The 20,985-nt window shown below is 39.8% G+C and overlaps 3 protein-coding genes across 3 annotated transcripts; 1 reads left to right on the top strand and 2 right to left on the bottom strand.

Annotated features, from left to right (window-relative positions):
• Positions 1 to 1,824: 1,824 nt before the first annotated feature.
• On the bottom strand, positions 1,825 to 5,831 carry LOC138006578 (protein BCCIP homolog). The gene is made up of 6 exons (XM_068852995.1): positions 5,672 to 5,831; positions 5,493 to 5,567; positions 3,719 to 3,799; positions 3,209 to 3,322; positions 2,291 to 2,475; positions 1,825 to 1,941 (listed from the first exon to the last, which is right to left on the bottom strand). Exons 1-6 carry the CDS (start codon positions 5,807 to 5,809, stop codon positions 1,899 to 1,901), a joined length of 636 nt encoding a protein of 211 aa, XP_068709096.1. The 5' UTR covers positions 5,810 to 5,831; the 3' UTR covers positions 1,825 to 1,898.
• A 15-nt stretch (positions 5,832 to 5,846) lies between these two features.
• Positions 5,847 to 15,016, top strand: LOC138006577 (CDK2-associated and cullin domain-containing protein 1-like). Its single transcript, XM_068852993.1, has 8 exons — positions 5,847 to 6,032; positions 6,126 to 6,249; positions 8,629 to 8,731; positions 9,146 to 9,241; positions 9,334 to 9,430; positions 10,350 to 10,439; positions 11,345 to 11,486; positions 13,783 to 15,016. Exons 1-8 carry the CDS (start codon positions 5,984 to 5,986, stop codon positions 13,829 to 13,831), a joined length of 750 nt encoding a protein of 249 aa, XP_068709094.1. The 5' UTR covers positions 5,847 to 5,983; the 3' UTR covers positions 13,832 to 15,016.
• A 1,703-nt stretch (positions 15,017 to 16,719) lies between these two features.
• On the bottom strand, positions 16,720 to 18,347 carry LOC138008672 (probable serine incorporator). The gene has a single exon (XM_068855983.1). It carries the CDS (start codon positions 18,214 to 18,216, stop codon positions 16,903 to 16,905), a length of 1,314 nt encoding a protein of 437 aa, XP_068712084.1. The 5' UTR covers positions 18,217 to 18,347; the 3' UTR covers positions 16,720 to 16,902.
• Between the last annotated feature and the right edge of the window lie 2,638 nt (positions 18,348 to 20,985).

The following is a 20,985-nucleotide window of genomic DNA, read 5'->3' as shown; positions in this document are numbered from 1 at the left end:
CAGATGAGTGCAAGGATTTCCCTTTCATTTATAACCCACACTTAAAATATATACATTTACTTCATTCACCGACAGTGAAGATAGTTTAAGAGCATCATTTGCCCCTAATTATCAACAATGGAAAAACACTCCAAAGACATTTACATAAAATTCCACAACAGTTGAATGTACTCAATGCGACCTATCAGCTGGAGGTTCTAGCGACAGGCCATTCTGCATCAAAATATCATGAGAAAACTATTATCAACCATCACGAAAAATTTGAACTTGATGGAAGTAAATGACAGTTGAAGATGGTAAAGGATAGTGGCCAAACAGAATTAGAAGACAGTTTAAACCTTTACATCCTGAGAGTGACATCCGTGAGAATATAGATTATACTCCGTCTAATGCCAGATGATTTTACTCATCAAGGGGGCCACTTTAGAGGTGAAAGGGTTATACAGTGGGGGACTCTCAATAATCTTGATCATTTCACCATCGTTAAAACAGAGAGTCTGACTTACACCTGTTAGATGCAGTTAAAGCCTAATTCACGTAGAAGATCCTTAATCTTACATGTAGCATGAATGACCACACTAGCAGATGACCACACTATGTCTGGCCTGTGCAGCAAGTGTTCCCATGTGAAGTAAGAGCTTTTCCTTGTAGATTTCTCAGCACACTCGCCACATGCAATCACATTAATGTATTGAGGGATGGAGTCCACGGTTGATCATCGTTATCCAAAAAGGCAAAAATTCTGACCGTTTGATGACATCTTAGAATCCTGAGAATTGTTGAAAGGGGTACTATGATAAAAAAATCAACTCTCTTTTTTTTTCTTCGGATTTCAAAACTATGTTAACTAAACATTAAGTGACCCAAGTTTTAAGCCTTAATTTCAAAAAGACACTTGCTTATTTTAGTGGGAATTTTCCTATTTAATGGTCCACCATTACTAACTTCAAAATCTTGAGAGAGCTGGATCGAGGAGAAAATGATGTCAAAGGCTCACTAGTTTAAGAATGCAATGGGTTTGTACATGGCTGAATTACCGGTAATAATTTATGCAGCACAGGGCTTTCAGAATTTTAACCTTGAGTTTTGCATACATAATAAACTGTGTTTACACGCTGAAATTTTATGCTATTAAGTGAATGACATCACTTTTCCCTAGATCCAACCCTCTGAGGTCCAATCGGTCAGTTTTGAATGTGAGTAATCATGGTGGTCAGTGAAATCCAAAACTTACACTCAAAAATAAACAGCCGTTGGATAAAAATCAAAGCTCAAAATTTTGCCAGGCAGGTGTTAAGCAAACACACTTTCAAAATCTGAAGAAAGAAAGGAAGTGATTTTTTTATTTTTTTATTTTTTTATCATAGTACCACTTTAACACCATTGTTGCCTAAACTTTCTAGTGTCATACATGTAAGAACTCTTTCATACCTAGTGATACTTTATTACTTGAACCCTGTAGCTTACACTTTTTGTGATGCTAATGACGCTGATGATGAGGAGGAGGGTGATGAAGATGCTAAGTCACAAACCAAGTCTGAGTTCAGCAGGCTGGTTGATGAGAGCTAATGAGACTACCTGCCATATGACAAGGTCAGATTTTTGTCAGAAAGCCTCCTGATAATGTGTGCCTTCTAATAATTTGTGCAAGGATGGTGCAGTAGTGAGTCAGAGCACTTGCCTCCCACCAATGTGGACCAGGTTTGATTCCCAGATTCAGCGTCATATGTGGGTCTACTCATCACCGAGAGGTTTTTCTCTGGGTACTCTGGTTTTCCCCTATCCTCAAAAACCCACATTTGACTTGCTTTGCATTAATTTTTAATTTCAGTTTACCGTGTTCCCAATTAGTGCTCCAGCACTAGAACGACTAGACACTTAAATACAGTTCCTTTCCTTTAATACTTACGCACCTTTTTATGCATCTTCTTCAGCTCCGATCTAAGAGATAGAAAAAAATGCTAGGTGTGTTTTAAAATTCTTCAAAGTTGGCTCTTACATGTAATTAAAATATCATTTAATTTAACTTTAGATGATGGTCTCAATAGAAAAAAAACTTTCTGAACTACATTCATGTAAACAAGAGAGGAAAAAGTCAATGAAGATATCAAAGGGAGCTTGCTCCCATAAACTTTTCATATAACATGAGGACACAAAATGCCTGCATAGGATTAATTAAGAGAGATCAAGAGAAGAACTTCTATTGAAAATCGGTCACACTTATGTGCCTAAGGGCAATCCTAGCACAAACAGAAAAGAATCTGCTGGTGGTCATAAGGTCTATCCTCACCTTAATGTTTTGTAAACAGGAACTGCAATCTGGGGTGGAATGTTAATGAACCGTTCATTGATAAGAAATCCCACTGCATGTTGTCCATCCATCACTTCTTCAAATTCTCTTCTTGTTTCCTTTGAAGCACACTCCCTGCATTTGTCAACTAAAAACTTCTTAAGCTCTTTAACTGTCTCCTTTTCCTGTGGGTACACAAAAAGAAATGCTTTTCTTTTTTTGGTCCTCTTTTTCAGATCTTTAGTTTCCACGAAGATGAAAACTTTAACCTCCAATACCGATGTAAAATTTGCGGTTATGTAAAGGATGCGAGCATCTGATGATAAATTTGCAATAGGCTTTTTGCAACTAACAATCACATGGTACAAAATCCGCCATGCTGGAGGGCAAGCTCATTATTATTCCCCCACTGGGACATTAAAACAAAGAGACCTGACCAGTCAAGACTTGCCTTTGTTTTAATGTCCCAGTGGGGGAATAATAATGAGCTCGCCCTCCAGCATGGCGGATTTTGTACCATGTGATCGTTAGTTGCAAAAGGCCTATTTTCTCTCCACACATCCACGCCATTCATACCAATTTTGTTTCTGGAATATTGATACACACTTTCCATGCCGAACGACTTGGAATAATCGTGAAATTACTACAATTATGAGGAGTAATATTTTTAGACAACGTTCTGGTAGCTGTCGTTGCCGTCCTTGTTTAAGCTCCTAATAACGAGTACTTGCCCCTTTCAATCCTGAGAGCGAGATTTATGGATTTACACTGTCTAACGCTAGGGTTTTTTACTCGTAAATGGGGGCAGCTTCAGGAATGAATGGGTTAAAGCAATACCCTATGGTTGAGCATCTGGTGTGATTATACAGCGCTGAGCCTGAGCTCATTATTAAAAGCACTTTTAATAATAATCCCCACCTTGTGTTTGTGAAGGTCAATCATTGTTGTCACTCCATAAACATCTTCTTCTGATTCCTCTGTCTGGTCTCCAGCATCATCTTCACTTGTTCCATTTTCGTCACCATAAACAATCTACAAATAAACAAATATTTACTGAAATGACGAATGAAAAAAACAATACACACTCCCAAAGTAAATACCTAATCACAATGTAAAATCCTTTATGACGACACTTGAGCATTGCACTTTGGTGCTGGAGGTTGTGAGTGTTCTCAGTGATGATCTAACATCTGTTGCACTGCACATGACAGTTAGGTTGTAAGCGCGACTGTTCAAGGATATTATGTCGCTACTACCCTAAAAGACCAGTGACTAAACAGTACTCCATATCTACCATACTCTGCTCTTTCTAATGAATTTCAGTTTTCTGTCAACAGTGACTAACATTATTGCAGTCTACCGAGTAGCAAAATCACTATTCATGATATTGAAACAGGAATTTAGGACTATACCAAAGATGTGACAAACCTTGATTATAGTAGCTATTTCTGGTTGAGATATAATTAAATCTGACAATTTGGATAGATCCATAGGGTATTTCTGAAATAACTGAAAGAGGTAAAAAGATATTAGAATATAATTCAATAATTCAAGTTATAAGCTTCACAATGAGTATTATAAACCTGCGAGCCAGCGAACCATGCAAGTCATGCGAGCAATGGCTACGAGTCATGCAAGTCAACATGTGAGTCACACAGTTATTGAAAGCTAACCGTTTTAAAATGGGTGCTTAGACTTAATAACTTTATCAGCGCTATTTGAAATGGGTGCTTAGACTTAAAGCGAAATTCACATGGCTCGCACGGCTTGCTGGCTCGCAGATTTAGCAAACCCCTTCACAATGCAACCAGATTCAAAGTTAAACCCCTCTGCATAGACAGTTAATACACTCCCTCACAACTATTTACATCTAGAATCTAGCAGAAATTATAACCAGCATGAGGGGTCATTGCTCTTAAACCCGTTGACTTCTGAACTATCCCATATTTGACGAGTAATATGTCTGGCATCTGGCATAAGACATAGTAAAATAGTCTCATTCCCAGGGGTCAATGCCTGTTTAAAGGGGATATAGTTTCTGAGTGAAGGTCGAGATTGTTTACCCATTGACAAGTAAAATCATCTGGTGTTGGATAGAGTAAAATCTATTGCATTTAGTCTAATGGGTTAAGCCCCTTCTCCATACGTGCCAACTCTCCCGGATTATCCGGGAGTCTCCCGGATACGGAACGAATCTCCCGGTCTCCCGTACGGGTCATTAAATCTCCTGGATAAAAACGGCTCTGAACCTTTCACAGACGTTTCTCCATTCTAGACTCAAATTGCATCCCCACAGTTTAAAAAAAATCAATTTTTTCTAACTCGTTTCCCCGGGGGGGTACTCAATATATCCCTGGGTGGAGAGGTGCGGCACGGCCTCTCATACCCTGACCCTGTTTAAGACAAATATTGCTGATTTTCCTACCAATTTTAAGACAGAATTCCGAGTTTTGATACCCTGTTTAAGACAGTTAACCCAGTTTAACACAAAAATTGATAAATCGATACCCTGATTAAGACAAAAAATGATAAATTCGATACCCTGTTCAAGACAAAAATCCCGAAAAAAAACATATCCTGGCTGGCCGCACGTCCCCATTAAGCCCTTATAAGGGAGTACCCCCCCGGGCTTGTTTCATTGTTTCTTAATGCATTTCTTCATCTCTGAGTTTCAAACACACGTTAATAGAACCAAACAAAATGGCTTCCTTTAGCTATCATAGCCACATAACCGATTGTTTGATTGGATCTCCGATTGACCAATAAAAATTATTGACATAAGTACCCTGTTTTCCCGCAAATTCACAATGGCGACAGAATATTCTTGTATTCTAAAGGAGCTGCTGGGGGATGGGTGGGTGCGTTTTTGGGAGGAGAGGAGGGGAGGGGAGTGGGTAGGTTGATCGAGGGGGGGGGGGGGGGGAGACCGGAAGGAAAAAATCTCCAGATTTTAGATCTCCATAGGTTGGCATCTGCTTCTCCTCCATGGTCCCTGCCGGTGCTAAATTGGGTCAGTGAAGCAATAATTTTCTGTCCAAACAGTGACATCCCTGGTGATTTTCACGTGACGTCATCGCCATCGTGAGGTCAGTTGGTCGACTGTCGATGGAGGGGACCGGAGCTGTTCTTCACAATTACCGCTTGAGGATAGGTCACTTCTCCCTTTCATAAATAGATTTAAGTCTTAATTCCTGATACGCACCTGTTGTAAGAGACATCTAATACCATTGAAATCTCCCTCGATCGGTGAAAAAGCCTCGAACTCAACAGGAATTTCCTACAAAAAATTATTAGGAATTAATCAAACATCACTCGATTTCACCTGCCTACGAAAAGTCCAGGCATGTTGTTCTTTGATTTGACACACGCCAAAAGATTTACCATGTTTTTATCAAAACTTTCACTTGATGCATTTGACTGTGCGTCTGTTGAAGAATCTTCATCAGACTCTTCTTCGCTGTCATCTTGTCTTCTTTTTCCTTTCTTTTTCGAAGTCTCTTTATTCTCACAATCCGCCATCTTAAATCGTTAACTCGACCCATTCCTCACTCAGAGAATAGGAAAACAAACATGGAGGACTTGGTAGACACTTTTTAGTCGACTACCGGAGTCGTAGAAAATTCTTGCGGACGATTTTATTGCCAGATAAAATTGCCATGCTTCGAGAAAAGAGTTTTAAAGGATCCAATCATCATGTCTACTGAGGGTGTTCAAGAAAATTTGGTACAAAGGCAGCCAAGAGGTAAAATATGAGTCCAAAATAAAAAACCGCCAAAAATTCCAATGATATAGAGTCGAATAAGTTCCAGCTCAATTTCCTTATTGTTTGCCGCAGTGATATCTGTCAACGATGAGAATTATAGTGCGATTTACTGGCCTAAGCTGGAAAGTGCAATTCTTTTGATCTTGCAACAAAATCCTGGGCAATTTATCCCGATTTCTTATGAAGAGATGTACAGGTATGCTTGAGTTTAGTTAGAAAATAAGTTAATATTTAACAATTAGACCCTTCGCCCGCAAGGCCTACGGGTCAATAGCCCATGAGGCGAAGCCGAATGGGCTATTGAACCGTGACCCTTGAGGGCGAAGGGTCTAATTCTTTTAGTATCACCCAACTAGTCGGACAGAAAAGGCAATAATAAAGTTAGCAAATGCAAGTCAAGGAAATTTTTATTTGGGAATAAAACGAAAGAAAGCATCACGCTTTTCGCTACTCAAGGACTATTAATAATAGTCCTGTAGTAGCATAGCCAATCAAAATGCAGGATTTGCATTAGTCCACTAGTTGGGTGATACTAAATAGATTTAGCCAAGACTAAAAGCGGAGCTCTCGTTTCTAATCCCAGAAAGCAATATAGTGTATATGGAAATAATTATGATTCTGCGTAAAGTACAAAATTTATCGTCATTCGTGTTCTTGGGTGGTTTACAGGGATCAAACACCTCTGAGCTGACAGGAGTAAACAAACAACCCTTGCAAACAATAACCACCAATTTTAATCCACAACTAGAACTGAAATTAAATGCATAGTAATCTCTTTCACAACATTTTCCGTTTGACTGATAATCTTATGCACCTATCAATGGATCAAACACCTCTGAGCTGACAGGAGTAAACAAACAATCTTTGCAAACAATAACCACCAATTTTAATCCACAACTAGAACTGAAATTAAATGCATACTTAGTAATCTCTTTCACAACATTTTCCGTTTGACTGATAATCTTATGCACCTATCAATGTTGAGCCCCGGGGGGAGGTGGTCGGGCATGGGGTGGGGATTTTGACATTTTCTGAAAAAATGAGTCAAATTCCCAGACTCCGCAACGACATAATTGGCCAGAAGTATCAAAAGCCCCCACCCTGGGGCGAGTAAATGTGGCCAAAATTATACCCTTTAGACCTTGCTGCACACAATAAAGGTGCAATGTATGTACCACTCACCTTTTGTTCAGCCATCTCTTACGAACGTGGGACGTTCATTCAAACGCCTTTGGATATTTTCCAAGATGGCGGGGTTAGTTCCAAGCAGCCTCGTTCCAAGGGCTTTTCCTTCACTACAGTATCCAAGATTGTGGCCATGTCAAATTCCCCACCCTAGGGATGTGTTGTGTGATTAAAATCCCCACCCTGGGGACAGACCTAAAATTTTGTTGCCTCTTCTCTTGTGGTCTTTCCTGCTCTTTATCCCGTTGCTCATCACTAATATGATTTTCCACCAGAAAAACGCAGTTTGTAAATGCAACGCTGTCTTGCAATTTCCGGCCAAGGAAAATTTCCCGAACACTCCTGTCCCCATACGCTGTCCTGCTTCCCCACCTCCACCGTGACAGTCTGTACAGACTGGTGTGCGTTGACGTCATAACCAAATTTCTCGCATGGATAGATTTCCCAAAAAATCTTACCCATGGTGCTCTGCTGGCACATGCTTCACGTGCCTGAGCTCCGCTATTAAAATTATAGACTGACTGTTGGAAACACAGTCCTAAAAATGGGTGAATTTAAAAATTAATAAAAAAGTTCAAACCGAGGTAAGTTTAAAGTTATAGCATGACTACAAAGTTTGCCTAGTGTGTGAATGAAGAGGTTTGCAGATTTTTATCTGCACCCCACCCCTCCCCCTACATGTATAGTGAGTTTTTGCGACTAGGGGCTCAGATTTTTTGGTAAAAAAATAAAAGGGGCCGTAAATTTGGTTGCACTGATAAATGCTTGGTTGCCCATTGGGAAATCCCCTTCAATTAAAATACATGCCATGACAAGATGCAAATTGACATGGCGATCAAGCTTGAATATCTCATAGCCCTAAGTGTGTTCCTGTGGTTTTTCAGACCAGGCTTTTATTTTACGAAAAACTGGTTGCCCCGTAAATAACCACCAATTTCGAGCACTGACGGGGTGTGTTTGTCCAAACGTTGGCCATGTAGCACTTATATTGCAAGAGAGGTATCTCTTAAGAGCACGTAATTTTGAGTGCTATCCTTATTCCTATTATAACTAATTGGAGCATTAATTCTAGTGATGGAATGGGCCCACACAAGGACAGAGAAAATGTCTGGCCAGAGTGTGAATTGAATCCACAACCTCCAGATTATATCACTGTCGCTGACTGCCTACCCTTCCCTGAGACAGTAAAATGTTGATAGGTACAAAACTTGGACCTGATTGACTGAAAGTGTTTTCTGGAAACTGTTGAACTGGATGTGGTTTTATAGGATTCCCATGGCTGTGGTTGCAGTTGTTGTCATCATTTTCCAGTTGAATTGTTCACTTGGGCCAACATGAGATCATTGTAGAAAAATTTCCCTTCATAACTTGACATCTCATCTTTTTCCAGCACTGTATATAAATGTGTGTGCCAACAGTATGCAGAAAAGATGTACAGCAGTCTAATTGGACTTGTATCATCCTACCTCAGAAGTGTATCTGAAGAACTTCAGGTAACATCATTGCTGCAAAACTTCTTAACATGCCTGGTTTTGTTTTGCTCAGGCCTGTTGAGACTGTCGAAAAATAACATCGACCAACACTATCGCTAGCTACTTGTGTTTTGCTGACCACAGTAAAAAGGGATTGAATCTGATTAGTTTTTGTCAAATTCAACCTTTTCACAAGAATTAACAATAATTGTGGCCGTTGGATTGCTGAACAATATGGTTCTTTCTCCCAAAACATTACAAGCCCTCCCTTGCAAGATTTAGTTCTCCCCCCCTCCCCCCCCCCCCCCCCATCAAAGTAGACCACACCCTTTGCTATACAATTTAACTGCTGTTGTTAATACGGTTAATAAGCTTTTTGTTTTGGTTTGATTGATGTGAAATGTTATTTCATTAAACAAATTAACTTTTTAAAAGGTTACTCCAAGAGAAGCTTACCTGGAGAAGTTTAATTTTGTGTTGGCTCAGTTCTTTCAAGCTGTCAGTGGTATTGTGGCAATTTTCAGTTACATGGTAAAATTTTGGATTTGACAATGTTACTTCAGATTTTTCTTCTTTCACAATTTACAAAGCTTATACATTTATGTAAGTTTGTTACATTTTAGAACCGTTTCTATGTAATGCCAAAACTTCAAACTGATTTAAACAAAGAACTGTGCAGAATCTTCACCAGTATTGTTGCAGACAATGGAATTCTCTTTGGTGAGCATGGTTGTCTTGAACAAATACTTACTGGTAACATTTCTCTTAGGTGCCCAGTGTCATTTACAGATCTTTCATAATGGCATCTCCAAAACCTTGTGTTGTCCAAAATATGCTGTGTTTCCCGAGTCACTTTTGTTACATGATTATTTGACCATTTTTGCTGACAGAAGGAGATAATGTGACCATTGTATGAAAAGAAAAATAGAGCGCTTGTTCTGTTTTGAATTCCTTTTTTAAGACCAAGAAAGTGTGACGCTGAACAAGCAGAAGTAGAACATGCAACAGGAAACATAGCCACCCACGCAGACATTCTGAGGGCTTTGTCTGGCGTTCCTCCCCCACTAACGTCTGCTGAAATGAAAAACTACTTCCATTCAACGGCTGTTTGCCCACCATTTAAAGAAACCAATCAGCATTGACTAATTGTGTTGTGCACAGCCAATCACATGGTGCCATACAAAACACAAGTTTACCCAAAAATGGAAAACAGCCTCTGATTGGTCCGTAATCCACAAACGGAAGTGGTTTTTCGTTTTAGCTGACATTAGTGGGGGAAGGGGAGGAACTCGTGACGAAGCCCTAAGAATGTCTGTGTGGAGGCTACAGGAAACAAGGAGATGATTTGGAGTGAGATTTGAAAAGGGTATCCTTTCTCTGTATTTGACTGTCTACAGCAATAATAGTATTATTTAATAATATTATTATTGCTTACTTGGCAAGCTCGTTGGAACACAAGCTTGGGAGAAGAAAGCGTGCAAGCAATATTAAAGTTTTTCCTTTGTGAGCAGTCTAATTATAGGAAGTGTGAATAGTTGCACATGGAAGGGACATTTAACTTCAGGTGTCTGATCTTTGATTAATATAAGAAGTGTTAGTTCTTCAAGTTTTGACTGTTCATCTGCTGCTTCAATTTTAGCCATTATTGAGGAAGTGTCATCCAGGCCGTTTGGTGTTGATCCACAAATATTGATGTCCATTGTCAAAGGTCTCTACTCTCTGAACCCAGGTAAATATCTTTTTCAAGTCTATTGGGTCTTCCCTGTGTTTCATAAAAAAGCATGGTATATGTAAGGTTAAGAATGGAGCCTGTCAATCTTTTTTGGGAGGGTTTCGCAATTTGCTTCTCAAACACTCTCACTAATGTTTTTTACTCATTCTGAGAATCTTAGAGCGTGTTTTTTATCCACAATTCTGGAATAAGAATGGTTGGTACGGAATGCTAGGAATAATTCGGTTTGTCTGTGTAAAAAAAACGTCAATCGAGATGAGCGGTCCTGGAACGAGTAAACATTGAGTAACAAATATGACGGCCGACGCGGAGGCTGACATTGCTGCCGTTCCTTGTCAACAAAGAGGAGGAAGAAAATCGGTAGACTGTTTTGAATTTGCTGAATGTTTTGGCAGTCCTATGTACAAAGGAGAGGCAATCAATTGCCAAATTGCCTTTTTCTTGTACGAAACATCACTGAAAAACCTCGTACTCTTGATACAATGACATTAGAAGCAATGTTTCATTGTGTCCAAAAGTGTAACCTGATTTTTTCTCCAGTAGAATGGATGGAATGGCGTTCAGTCCATTCTGGAATAGGAATGCACGGAATAGAAAAACGCGGGCATTTTACATTCTAGCCATTCTCATTCCAGAATTGTGAATTAAAAAACGCACCCTTAAATCCTCTGTATGTAAGTATGAAGTAATATTTGTGCAATAATAATTATTATAAGACCAGTTCCTCTGGATAAGGGGAACTCAGCAACATCCTCTGTAGTTTTCTCCGACCACCTTGAATGTTTGCGATCCCCAAAGTCCACCCTCTTCACTGACTGGTCTGATTTGTCTGTAATTAACAATCTGTGAAGCAACTGTCGTTGTTAAATACCAGAAACCTTTTGTCTTTGTGTTTTTGGCAGAGTTTTCAAGGCGCAATCCAGTGTTGTTTGCACGGTTCATCCCTAACCTTTTGCCACCCACCCACAGTGATCAGCTTCCAACATTAATTCAAGAAGATAGGTTGTTGCAAGAGAACCTGGTGACTAGTCAGGGTTTCACAAGGCAAGTGACAATAGAGACCTTAAGGACGGTGCCTACTAATTCAAAGATATTTTTGCGCAGTTTACTGAATATGCGGGAAAAGCAGATCTAATAACAAGTGTTACTAAAATCCAAAAAGAAAATCGGGGGTAACCACGCATTTTTCGAAGATAATTAATCAACAATATTTATAAAAAGCTTTAAAATACAAAGCAATGTATGGCAGTCTTTTCCAAATTGAAGCTTAAGTATCTCTGAAAAATGCGTGGTTACCCGCAATTTTCTTTTTGGATACCAAGAGCACTTGCGAAGTTCTGCTTTTTCCGCATAGTTTTGAACCGCGCAAAAATATCCCTGTAGTAATAAGCACCACCAATAGGAAATCTGAGTATCTCGAGATGCGCAGAACGAATGCGCAATAACAATAGTAGGCACCGTCCTTTTAGATCTTCTCTTTTTCAACTTTTAACTGACGAATGAAGAGATGAGTTTCTAAAGAAGCCGTGGTGCTGCGTCGTTGGGGAGACTGGGAATAATTGCAGAATACCCAGCCACTCGAAGCAACGCTACCTCGTTCCCGGCTACGTTGGTTACTAAGTGGCTAAGTGAGTGAGTGACTGAGCGAGTACGCTGTTAACGTGCATACACGTAAACTGTGGCTACATAGCTCCGCATCTTTGCAACTACGCGGCAAAGTACGTTTCCGTTGTACTTCTAACTCTTGCATGGATCAGTGACGATCATTGCTACGGGATGCCTCACCTTTAAACTTTAAGAACGAGGAATACCCTAAGATTTTTTTTGCCATTGTTTGAACTTAGCCATATACCCGCCTAGCCACGTAGACGCAGTTTTTTTAGTGTTTTAGAGTGGCCGAGCATTCTACGAAAATTTGATTCTTATCAGTCGAGATGAGTTAAGAAAGATTTACTGGCTGACGTTTCGAGCGTGAGCCCTTCGTCACAGCGAATTCGCTTAGTTGGTCTGATTCACCAGCTCAATTCCAGAATAGCAGTTCAGTTACTTGCATACAGGGCCCGGTTGTTCAAAAGCCGATTAACGCTAATCCCAGATTAAAAATTAAGCAAGGAGTTTTTTGTCTCTACTCCAAAATGCTGTTCAACGCTGATAATTAGCAAAACTTTACATTAGAAAAATTCAATCTTGAAAAACAAAAATAAGCGAAAAAACTTTCACCAAAAAAATTGAAAACTTGAAACAAAAGTTTACGCTAATCCTGGATTAAGCTAATCGGCTTTCGAACAACCGGGCCCTGGACAGCGTCTGTTGTTATTGCGTCGACGAATGAGAAGCTTCCTAATTGAGTGGTTGGGTGTTATGTGTGTTCGTGGTTGGCCAGTGCATGTTTCAAGCGCGAGAAATCGAGAAAAAGAGGTTGTTGGTCGGTTCCAAATCTGCACCATCTTGAAACGTCGTAATAACATCCAGCATGCCGATGAATCATTTAATCTAATTCGGAAAAAATTCGAGAAAATCGGATGCATTTCCGATTGACACGAAACTTGGTCAGTAACGAGATATGGCAATTAGCCAATCATTGGCCAGTTTTTATCAGAATCGGTTGAAATGACATCATTCTGTGGTTTGCCTAAGATCGTCTTCAAGCGAGACCGAAATGTCGTTCACCGCAGGAAAAATTACTTAGAGAGCTTTTTAGAGCCAAGCGAAAACATCTGGATGGTTTTTATGGCAATTTTGAAGGGCATGGTGAGTTCGAGGTTCTTAAAATAACTGAGGAGAAAGTGCTGCCTTTGAAATTACATTCGCAAATGGTTAGACTTTCAAGTCTTCTTTGATAAGGGCTAAAAACCGTAAGCATGTCTCACAACCCATGTTAATAAACAAAATTCGAAAAGAGCAGAGCATGGAGTTCTTGGTGTTGTTGTCTGGCTTAAGGTGTATGAGGCCAAGCAAAAACAGCCGTAAGTCAAAGGGATTTTGCCTAGTACCGAAAGATGCTGATATACAAGGCAAAAGTGAACTGGTATTCTAAAACCGCTCTGAAATACTTATTTCCCACAGGCAGACAATGGGCAACCGCTTGATGAGTTAAATGGCTCCAATTTCGTGAATGTTCGGAAATTTTAGCCGTGGTCCGAGATTTAAACCTCTCTTTCCAGATCCTGTTCTTGGAATTCCTCTTGAAATTTTTTAATTTCAAGATAACAAGATAACAAGACTTAAAACAACAACAAGACAACAAGACTTAAAAGACAACAACAAGACTTGAAAGATAACAAGACTTAAAAGTCCCAGACGTTATCTTGATTCGTAGGTTCTGTTTCTATGTTTCTAGGGAAGACAATGTAAGAAAAAGAAGAGGTGAAGATTTTCAAGGGAGATAACATTTAGAAGAAGGGGACAAAATCCTTTAAAACTAATCCGCGGAATTTCATATAGCTTCAGATGGAACTTGCGAGAATTGGGCGTTGTGGTCATGGCAAAACGGAAATTCATGTAGCTCCAGATGGAACTTGCGAGAATTGAGCTTTGTGGTCATGGCAAAACGGAAATTCTGCAAGACGAGAGCGCTGTCATTCAAGAGTTTGCACAATTAATAAGAGACGAGGACTAGTTCGAGAAATTCAGTGGAAATCTTCAATGCTGGAATTTCAAAACAAAACTTTAGGGGCTTGAAGTTCTTTTTATTACAGGGTTTCATGTTCCTAAATTTCTATTTTTCCCATTATTCATGGAAAACCTGTTTTTGTCATGGGACGGTGCATAATGCAGCACTTTATGGAAGAAAACTGGAAGCATTAATAGCCCTTTATATGCATGATGACGTTTGACTAATTTCACCACCAAACCTCGAATTCGAAAATCAAACTTGTAAATTTTAGCATGAGATAAATCCCAAAGGAGCAAACTCGAAAAGAAAACCCATGCGCGAACAGTGTTGCATGTCCAAATGATGTGAATTATTTTGTGCAAACGAGGCTTTGTGGTGAAATTAGCTAGTCAGACGTCATCACGCATAACGCCCATTTACCTCACGGCTGTGAGTGACATTAGTTTTCGCTGACATAATAATAATAATAATAATAATAATAATAATAATAATAATATCAACTTTATTTATTCACTTCAACGGAAGGGAAGGATACCAGAGGTTATCCCTATCGATGGTATGCGCCCGCAACCTGATGTAATTGACAAAAGGTCGATTTTGATGAGGGAGGAAACCGGAAGATCCGGAGAAAAACCCACCGAGTCAGATTGAGATCGAATGAAACTCAGCCACATACGACCTCGGGGACAAGGGTTGAACCCATAGGTGGAAGGCACGGTTGATAACCGCTAAGCCGCCCAGACTCCCTTATCTTGGAGATACAAAACCACGGCGATGCTTTTTTCAAGCCATACACCTTTTTCCAAAATGGCCGCCATTTAGATATTCTTTTGTTTTTATTCAAATAAGACCCTGATGCCTCGTCCAAGGCAAAATATTCTTTTGAATTTTAAGCTTAAGAACGAGGCATCAAGGGCTAGTTTGAATAAAAACAAAAGATTATTTAAATGGCGGCCATTTTTTGAAAGGTGTATGTTCTTTGAGAAGAGTGCTTGGAAGCTCTCAAAGTCTCTATAGGGGATCCTGTTTCGTTCGAGGCTTACAAGGTTTTCCTATTTTTTCGAAATAGAAATCTATTTTCTTATTAATATCGCCCTTAACTCTGCTTGACAACTTGCTATTTATTATCTCTCACTCCCTCCCTAGAGTTGGCTTGCTCTCAAGCAAAAAATGGTGGATTTGTTGAAGACTTATACTGGATCTGTGCCTCTTAACCGTACAGGCCTAATAAGCATTCAAAAATTCTCAACACAATAAGTTTCCCTCTACAATCTCATTCTAATTGTTCTGCTTCAGGTTTTAAATGCCCGTTAAATACCAGAATAATGTAATTCCTGAACCGACCAATATCATTAACCTAGTAAACTGTAGCATCAGTCGCGCGTGCAAAAAAACAAAACTTGCCTAATAAAGTTTAAAAAAGCCTTCGGCGCAGTGTAAAAAAGCAATTAAACTTAGGTTTTGCAATGTAGTGTGTTGTGTTTATTTGAATATGGTGATATTGGAGTCCAATTAGGTTTGTGATTAAACGAGTGATAACAAAATCTGACTGCCGCGCAGCGGGAGTCCGAATTGTTAACAACAAGTATGATTACAGACTGAATTGGACGACACGAAGTCCTTTTACCAATATTAATCATAAAATTACAATTTCGGAGAAAAAAAGAAGAGCCAAGTTATGAAAGAAAGGGAAAATTTGCATTGGAAGACTGACAGAGGAGGCGTAAATTGTTTTATGTCGCTCTGAAAGAAAGAAAGCCCCAAATTAGGAGTCCACTGTTTCTATGGTGATTGAAACCAAGGTTGTGATTGGTTGATTTTAAGGCACAACTTTGAATGTGATTGGCTTATTGAACTGGCCGATAGCTCGGCAAGTGAATTAGTGGAAAATAGGAGTTTTATAAACCAATCACAATGGAGGAAATAGTAATTCTTAGTTACTCTTAATACCTGTGCACAAGGCGTTCAGTTCGAGTCACAATATTATCATTAGTTAAAATTCTGTTGAGTTGTATGGTTTTTTCAGAACAGATGTCGATAGAGCGGTTTTCAAGTTAGTCTCGTAAAAAGAAATATCAAAGTCATTACTTCGACCAATCACAGCAGGCGCAAACAGCGCAATGAACCAATCCAAATTCGTAGCATTTCCATCTAACTTTTCATTGGTTCATAAACTGGCGGGAGATTTTTAAGCCAATCACTAAGCGTAGCAATTGCAATCGCGTAATTACTTTCTATAATCATTTGGAAAGGGCTCTAAACCGAAAAGCAAATTGCAACAGCTAAGGGAGAGGCGAAAAGGTTGTTGGGAAATGAAAATCTTAACAAAAGAAATACCTTGCTCGTATCATGAACAAAGTTTTTTTTTTAACAAAAACCCGGATGTTTTTCCTTACATACAAAGAGATTGAGTTTTCGGGATTTTTCATCACGAATTGTCCAATGCGGCGCTTAACCTATAGTAAGAGTGGTCTATTGTGTGTGCAAAAAATAAAAAAATTGAATAAGCCATTCAACAGTAGTGGCTTGTTTTCATGTCTCATAATGATCTTGAACGATGGGCGCCTGGGATCTAAACTAACCCAGGCGCACATTGTCTGAAGGGTATTCATCCTGAGATATGGAAACAAGACATAGCCCCAGTGTCAACAGCTGGCGCTAACGGCGGGAAAATGAGTGCCACGCAGTCAATCTTCGTATGCCGCTGCATAATTGGCTGAGAATGTAAAGCTATTTTTAAAGCCAATCGCCATACGTCCTAAAACAGAGGGAGAGGTGTTACTTTCGACACTCCATTTCAAACCAATCTATTCTGGGATCAACTCGCTCGATGACTCGTCACTGTTATTTCGATGGTAGTAGTTCCCTCCGAGTCGTTCTGTGGTTGCAGGAACCAAGCATAAATTGAAAGAACACCAAGTCCCTGTACGAATCCGGAAATATCACAGGTGCTATTAAGGTCCAAATATATATAAAAGTGCTAAAAATAGCAGCGGAGAGTCGGATCCACACTGCTCCCCAGCCACAAACTAATTTCACGCTGGAATGCTGTCCTTCTTCGGGACGGTACCAGCTCGTCAATGTCATCATGGTATAAAGAGCAGCGAGACAAAATAGTACTTGAAAAAATGAATAACTGTACGCGACGCCGTCTTTTTCGTCATCAAAAACGCAGCCCCCCTCAGCGAAGGCCGTGCTTCGCACAGACGCATCACAACCATCCGGGTATTCTCGAACTTCAACCAATGGTGGAGTAGTTGCGTGTCCCGGATGCAACTTACCATACTGCGGAGCTCGAACGTCTCGTAAACAAGCGTAAATTAAAACAAAGAACATAAATCCCAAGCTAAGGAGGATTTGAATATTACTAAAAGGACTTCCGGGAAAGAGATAATCACGTGACGGGTTACATATGCTGTCAGGTTCATTTGATAGCGCTTGCCACGTGATGAATGTATTATACGTGGTGGCCACCGCTGCTTGAAGAAGACCCGAACGTGGGCGCCTTTCTTGAACTACCGGATTTACGGAGATATAAGTTGCAGCTAAGCAAAGATAAACATTAAAAGTTATAAAAAACATATTGTTGTGACATCCAGCTGCCCAGGCGTATAGTAAGTAAAATGATATAACTGAAACTATGGAAATCGCATAAAGAGTTATTGTGGGTACCCAGAGAATTATGTACCATATTTTAGCCTGCGCATAGTTTGAAGAAGCCTCGAGTCTCTCGACACAGCTTACATTCCAAGCATGAACAAAATCTATTAGTAGAACGAATTGCAAAATAATAAAGGCAAAGCCACCATTAAGACCAAAAAATGTCCACACTTCCCCCGTGTAATCAGAATGGGGAATGAAGATAAACAGAAACGTGAAGATTGATAATACAAGGATCTTGACTCCCCAAAAGCCATTGTTCATTCTCGCTCGTTGTTCTTGAGTTGACGAAATTCCGTATAAAACCATGCTTTGACCGAGATAAAATATTGCAAGTAAGAAAAGAACGCGATAAACTGAGGCATAACTGAATAATGTGTCACAGAAAAAGTATGAGACAGTTTGGCAGAAGCTATCGCCCATGAAATGCCTCGTGCGTGGAGTCAGCAGGACACAGCATAACAAGCAAGCCCCTAACAATAAACCAATGTAACACATTCGAGTGAAGATCGACTGTCGGAGCCGACATCTGGGACGAATGCATCGAGCGCAGATATGCAAACCACAGCATAAAAACACATCGAGCTTGTAGCAAAATTCCGAGACAATGTCCAAAACTGCACGGCCACGAAACTTGGAAGTCCCACGTGGGGCGGTTTCAGTAATATTTGGGCCCTCAACAACAACCTCCTGGCAGGATGAAGATGCCATTTTGGTTTCTAAAAATTGTGTCCACCAATTCAGCGATGAATTTCATTCAGATATCCTTGCTGAGGCTAGTTTGAAAAGAACGATAAAGGATAGCTTATTGTTGTTGAATGTTGTTGGTCAATTCACACGTGTCAATGGTTCGGCGAAATCCTAAATGTTTAATGTAGCATGTTCTTTTTTCTTTGTCATTTTGTGTCCTTTGTTCTCGAATTCTTACAAGGAAATCGACTGCTTAATGATCCAAAGGGGAAATCTCTCTGCCGAAAAACGTCAGGCCCTCAGGCTAAAAAAGCAATGAAAGATTGTTGTACAACGGCTAAAAGCTAGCTTGGCCTGTCTTACGCTAAATCAACAAACTATGATTCGTTAACAATTGTCATCAATAAGATGTTTTTCTTCCAGAGGATGACTTCATAAGAAATTCGTTAGTTTTCATTTTTTTTTCCGAAAGCAAAACTTACTCGCGCGGAAAACATTACTATGAGATGAAAAGGAAAATTAAGGAAAAGGAAGCAATTCATCCATGTACATCTCATCTGGCGATTACTATCTCGTACAGCCAAATCATCACCCATATAGGTTTTAGGGTTAGCCGCTCAAATCGATTTTGTTTAGTGATTGTTTGAAAAGATCTATTTACTATCTTGAAGATTGTAAATAACTTGAACTGACTGGAATGTTTTTTTTGCCAGACGTTTTTTCTATCAAGTCTCCTATTTTTCACTGGTTCGCAGAACATCAATTGGCTACTCATGCAGGGTGGGACAGGGGTTTTTTTACTTTCATCTCCTGAGAAAACGCTATTCGATTCGAAGCCCTTCTCGATCCTTTCGTTTGCTTTGAAACTCGTTGCGTTCTTCCAAACCTTGAAAAAACAATTCCGCGAGCACCTGGGGCGAATGCAAATACGAAGAGAACAAAACTTCGTTGGTGTGGATTAAAACTAAGATTTAACGGACAACAAGTGAAAAATGCTCGCTACATATTCAAACCACAGTAGTCTGGTGCTCTCAGTGTATATCCTAATCGCTCAATTTCCAATACCCTGTAGTACAAAGGCTATTACCTTCAAGGTACACGATAATCACATGCATGGAAAGCTTGACTGGTTTGTTTAGTGCCTGGTGGATTAATCCGCCACGCTTGGAACACGCAAGCCATACTTACTTTCACTAGGGAAAGTTACTTCAGGGGAACCCAACGATAATCTTCGGTGAAATATGTGTTCGGGAGAGTCAAACTGTTCTAAGAATTTTGGTTTTACGTTGCAAACAGCTATAGATTTCTTTACTAAAACATCACCTAAAAGATTCGGCAACCAGGGAAAAGTACAGCAGTTTCGGATGAGCAAATGGTTCCCTGGAAGGCAACGTTCAGCTAGCAATTTCTGAAGTGAAGATTTCGCTCCCTAAAAGCGATTTTCAGCTAAGATATCCGAACAGATCAAATTCTTCTAGGTGATAAAAACATCTCTCTGGACACGGTCTTTAGGTATTACAAGGAGCCTAGAAATGTCTCTCAAAGGCTTTTCGCAGCTTAATTTGCTCAGGGGTGCCCTTGGCTGCCTTGTTACTCGCCGGTTACTCGTCACCAGAACTCCGGTTTATTAGTCCATCCCGTACTTTGATTTAAACTTTGCTAATGGTTTGTCAGAGAAAGAGATTTTATGCTAGAAAAGCCGGAGCCTTTGGGAAAAGAGCAAACGTTTCCTAACAAACCAATAGAGGGCCTCTTCGCTCATAAAATAGAAGGCTTTAAAGTTTCCGGGGACTGCTGCTACCAGTACACTGAGGGCTTTCCGCAAGATGCTCGGCAACTTTTTGACAACTATTCGTATCTCGAGCAACTTTTTGAATTAATTCTGAGCAATTTCTAGTTTTCTACAAATTCTGAGATATCGGAGCAGCTTTTAGTGCTTAAATTGGTCATGCTTCCATATTTCACAATGCTCCAGTAGACAGTTTGTGAATTTCCTTTGAAAAAGGAGGAGCTTTGTCTTTGAACAAATTTATTTAGCGACGCTGGTTACAACACGCAAAATTGCACAAAAATGCTTAGAAATGTTACTTTTGTTGTACAGATTGCCAGAAGGCCATGGGCTACTGGATTGGATATTTTTGCATCAGACCAAATAAAAGAGCAACATTTGAGCAACTTTTGAGCAACTTTTTGTGAATTTTCGGGCAACTTGTTGAAAGCCGTAGCTGCTGCCAACACTTACTACCCATGAGACAATTAGCTCTTAGGCTGCAAGAACGTTGACGTCCCAGTCGTCACAACCGGTGACCTTTATCGTTTTTCTCTTTAGTGCTCTGATTCGATAATGTCATTTCATAGTTGTTGATCAAAATCTTTCAAAACTCTTTGCCGGTTTAGGCAGAAATGTCCCTTATAGCAAACACAAAACGTTTGGCTTTTTTATGACATCTAATTTAGGACGTCATGAAAACACCGAAAGAGAGATCAGATCAGCTTCCAGTTATCACATTTTACGTTCGGAACCGCTCAAGCTTAAGCTGAATGTAAAGTTTACTAATTCTTTCACGATCATTCGTT

This window comes from Montipora foliosa, chromosome 6 (genome assembly GCF_036669935.1).
Source record: "Montipora foliosa isolate CH-2021 chromosome 6, ASM3666993v2, whole genome shotgun sequence".
Lineage (NCBI taxonomy): Eukaryota > Metazoa > Cnidaria > Anthozoa > Scleractinia > Acroporidae > Montipora > Montipora foliosa.
This window is presented reverse-complemented; position numbering and strand designations above follow the sequence as displayed.

What these genes read in the sequence shown, in the direction of transcription:
- LOC138006578 (XM_068852995.1), bottom strand. Translation starts at nt 5,809, where the DNA reads ATGGCGGATTGTGAGAATAAAGAGACTTCGAAAAAGAAAGGAAAAAGA. An exon ending in TTAGATGTCTCTTACAACAG is followed by an intron (nt 3,800 to 5,492) that starts GTGCGTATCAGG and finishes TACCTCTTTCAG; the next exon opens with TTATTTCAGAAATACCCTAT. An exon ending in TTGACCTTCACAAACACAAG is followed by an intron (nt 2,476 to 3,208) that starts GTGGGGATTATT and finishes GTGTACCCACAG; the next exon opens with GAAAAGGAGACAGTTAAAGA.
- LOC138006577 (XM_068852993.1), top strand. Translation starts at nt 5,984, where the DNA reads ATGTCTACTGAGGGTGTTCAAGAAAATTTGGTACAAAGGCAGCCAAGA. An exon ending in GTGTATCTGAAGAACTTCAG is followed by an intron (nt 8,732 to 9,145) that starts GTAACATCATTG and finishes ACTTTTTAAAAG; the next exon opens with GTTACTCCAAGAGAAGCTTA. An exon ending in ACTAGTCAGGGTTTCACAAG is followed by an intron (nt 11,487 to 13,782) that starts GCAAGTGACAAT and finishes CTATGTTTCTAG; the next exon opens with GGAAGACAATGTAAGAAAAA.
- LOC138008672 (XM_068855983.1), bottom strand. Translation starts at nt 18,216, where the DNA reads ATGTGTTACATTGGTTTATTGTTAGGGGCTTGCTTGTTATGCTGTGTC.